General features: G+C 65.0%; 1 protein-coding gene across 1 annotated transcript in view; it reads right to left on the reverse strand.

The window, feature by feature from the left end:
* The window catches only part of LOC122191762 (plectin-like), a gene marked incomplete at its 3' end in the record, with an annotated part of 1,538 nt that extends 710 nt beyond the window's left edge, over positions 1-828 (reverse strand). Inside the window, exon 1 of the mRNA XM_042892155.1 lies at positions 400-828. Coding sequence (XP_042748089.1) covers positions 400-828 — 429 coding nt within the window. The remainder of the gene's footprint in view (positions 1-399) is intronic.
* Between the last annotated feature and the right edge of the window lie 944 nt (positions 829-1,772).

Below are 1,772 nucleotides of genomic sequence, written 5' to 3' on the forward strand. Positions count from 1 at the left end.
CTGCATGCAATGGGGCTGCACGCTGCATGCAATGCAGCTCTTCACCACGAACAGCACTGCAAGCACCAGGGCGGCACACTGCAAGCGCTGCAGCTGCACAACACAAGCAACCACAGCTGCACGCTGCAACTGCCAGCGCTGTGCACATTGCACTCTGGGGTCACGCACCGCCAGCAATGGGGCTGCATGCTGCATGCACCGCAGCTCTGCGCCGCGAATGGGCCACGCTCCGCAGCTCTGCACCGCAACCACGCAATGGGGCTGCACGCCGCATGCGCTGTGAATGGGCCACGCTCCGCAGCTCTGCACTGCGACCACCAATGCTGCACACAATGCGCACTGCAAGCAGCAGGGCCGCAGGCTGCACTCGCCGCAGCTGCAGGGCGCACGCCGCGTTACCTTCTCCTGCAGCAGCTGCTCGCGCACGGCGGCGCAGTCCGCGATGGGCGCAGCCTGGATGCTCTCCTGGCGCAGGCGCGCCTGGCGGATCCACTCTTGCAGCGCGTCGCAGCTCTGCCGGTAGCTCTGCATGCGCCTCCCCAGCAGCTGCAGGTCGCGCAGCCGCAGCTCCATCTGCGCCAGCGCCGCGTCCCAGCGCCGCAGCAGCGCCTCCACGCGGTGGCCGTAGCGCTGCAGGTCGGCGTCGCGCTCGCTGTGCCCGCGCTCCATGCGCTCGTTCACCGCCCGCGCGCGGCTCAGCTCCTCCTGCAGCGCCGCAAACGCCGCCGCGTGGCCGTTCGCCTGCGAGCGCAGCCGCTGCAACGGGGGGTAAAGGGTGAGATGGGCAATGCGGCCCATAGGGACACACTGAGACCCATAGGGACCCATGGGGACACACTGAAACCCATAGGGACCCATAGGGACCCACTGAGACCCATAGGGACCCACAGGGACCCACTGAGACCCATAGGGACCCATAGGGACCCACTGAGACCCATAGGGACCCACAGGGACCCACTGAGACCCATAGGGACCCATGGGGACACACTGAAACCCATAGGGACCCATGGGGGCCCACTGAGACCCACAGGGACCCATGGGGACACACTGATACCCATAGGGACCCATAGGGACCCACTGAGACCCACAGGGACCCACTGAGACCCACAGGGACCCATGGGGACTCAATGAGACCCATAGGGACCCATGGGAGCACACTGAGACCCATAGGGACCCATGGGGGCCCACTGAGACCCATAAAGACCCATAGGGACCCATAAAGACCCACGGGGACCCACTGAGACCCATAGGGACCCATGGGGGCCCACTGAGACCCATAGGGGCCCATAAGGACCCACTGAGACCCATAGGGACCCATGGGGACCCACTGAAACCCATAGGGACCCACAGGGACCCACTGAGACCCATAGGGACCCATAGGGACCCACTGAGACCCACAGGGACCCATGGGGACACACTGAGACCCATAGGGACCCATCGGGGCCCACTGAGACCCATAGGGACCCATAAGGACCCACTGAGACCCACAGGGACCCATGGGGACACACTGAGACCCATAGGGACCCATGGGGGCCCACTGAGACCCATAGGGACCCATAAGGACCCACTGAGACCCGTAGGGACCCACAGGGACCCACTGAGACCCGTAGGGACCCATAGGGACCCACTGAGACCCATAGGGACCCACTGAGACCCACAGGGACCCATGGGGACACACTGAGACCCATAGGGACCCATGGGGGCACACTGAGACCCATAGGGACTCACTGAGACCCATAGGGACCCATGGGGGCCCACTGAGACCCATAAAG

This window comes from Lagopus leucura, unplaced genomic scaffold (genome assembly GCF_019238085.1).
Source record: "Lagopus leucura isolate 7727_CA_CO unplaced genomic scaffold, USGS_WTPT01 34428-0_obj-0_obj, whole genome shotgun sequence".
In the NCBI taxonomy this organism is placed as follows: domain Eukaryota; kingdom Metazoa; phylum Chordata; class Aves; order Galliformes; family Phasianidae; genus Lagopus; species Lagopus leucura.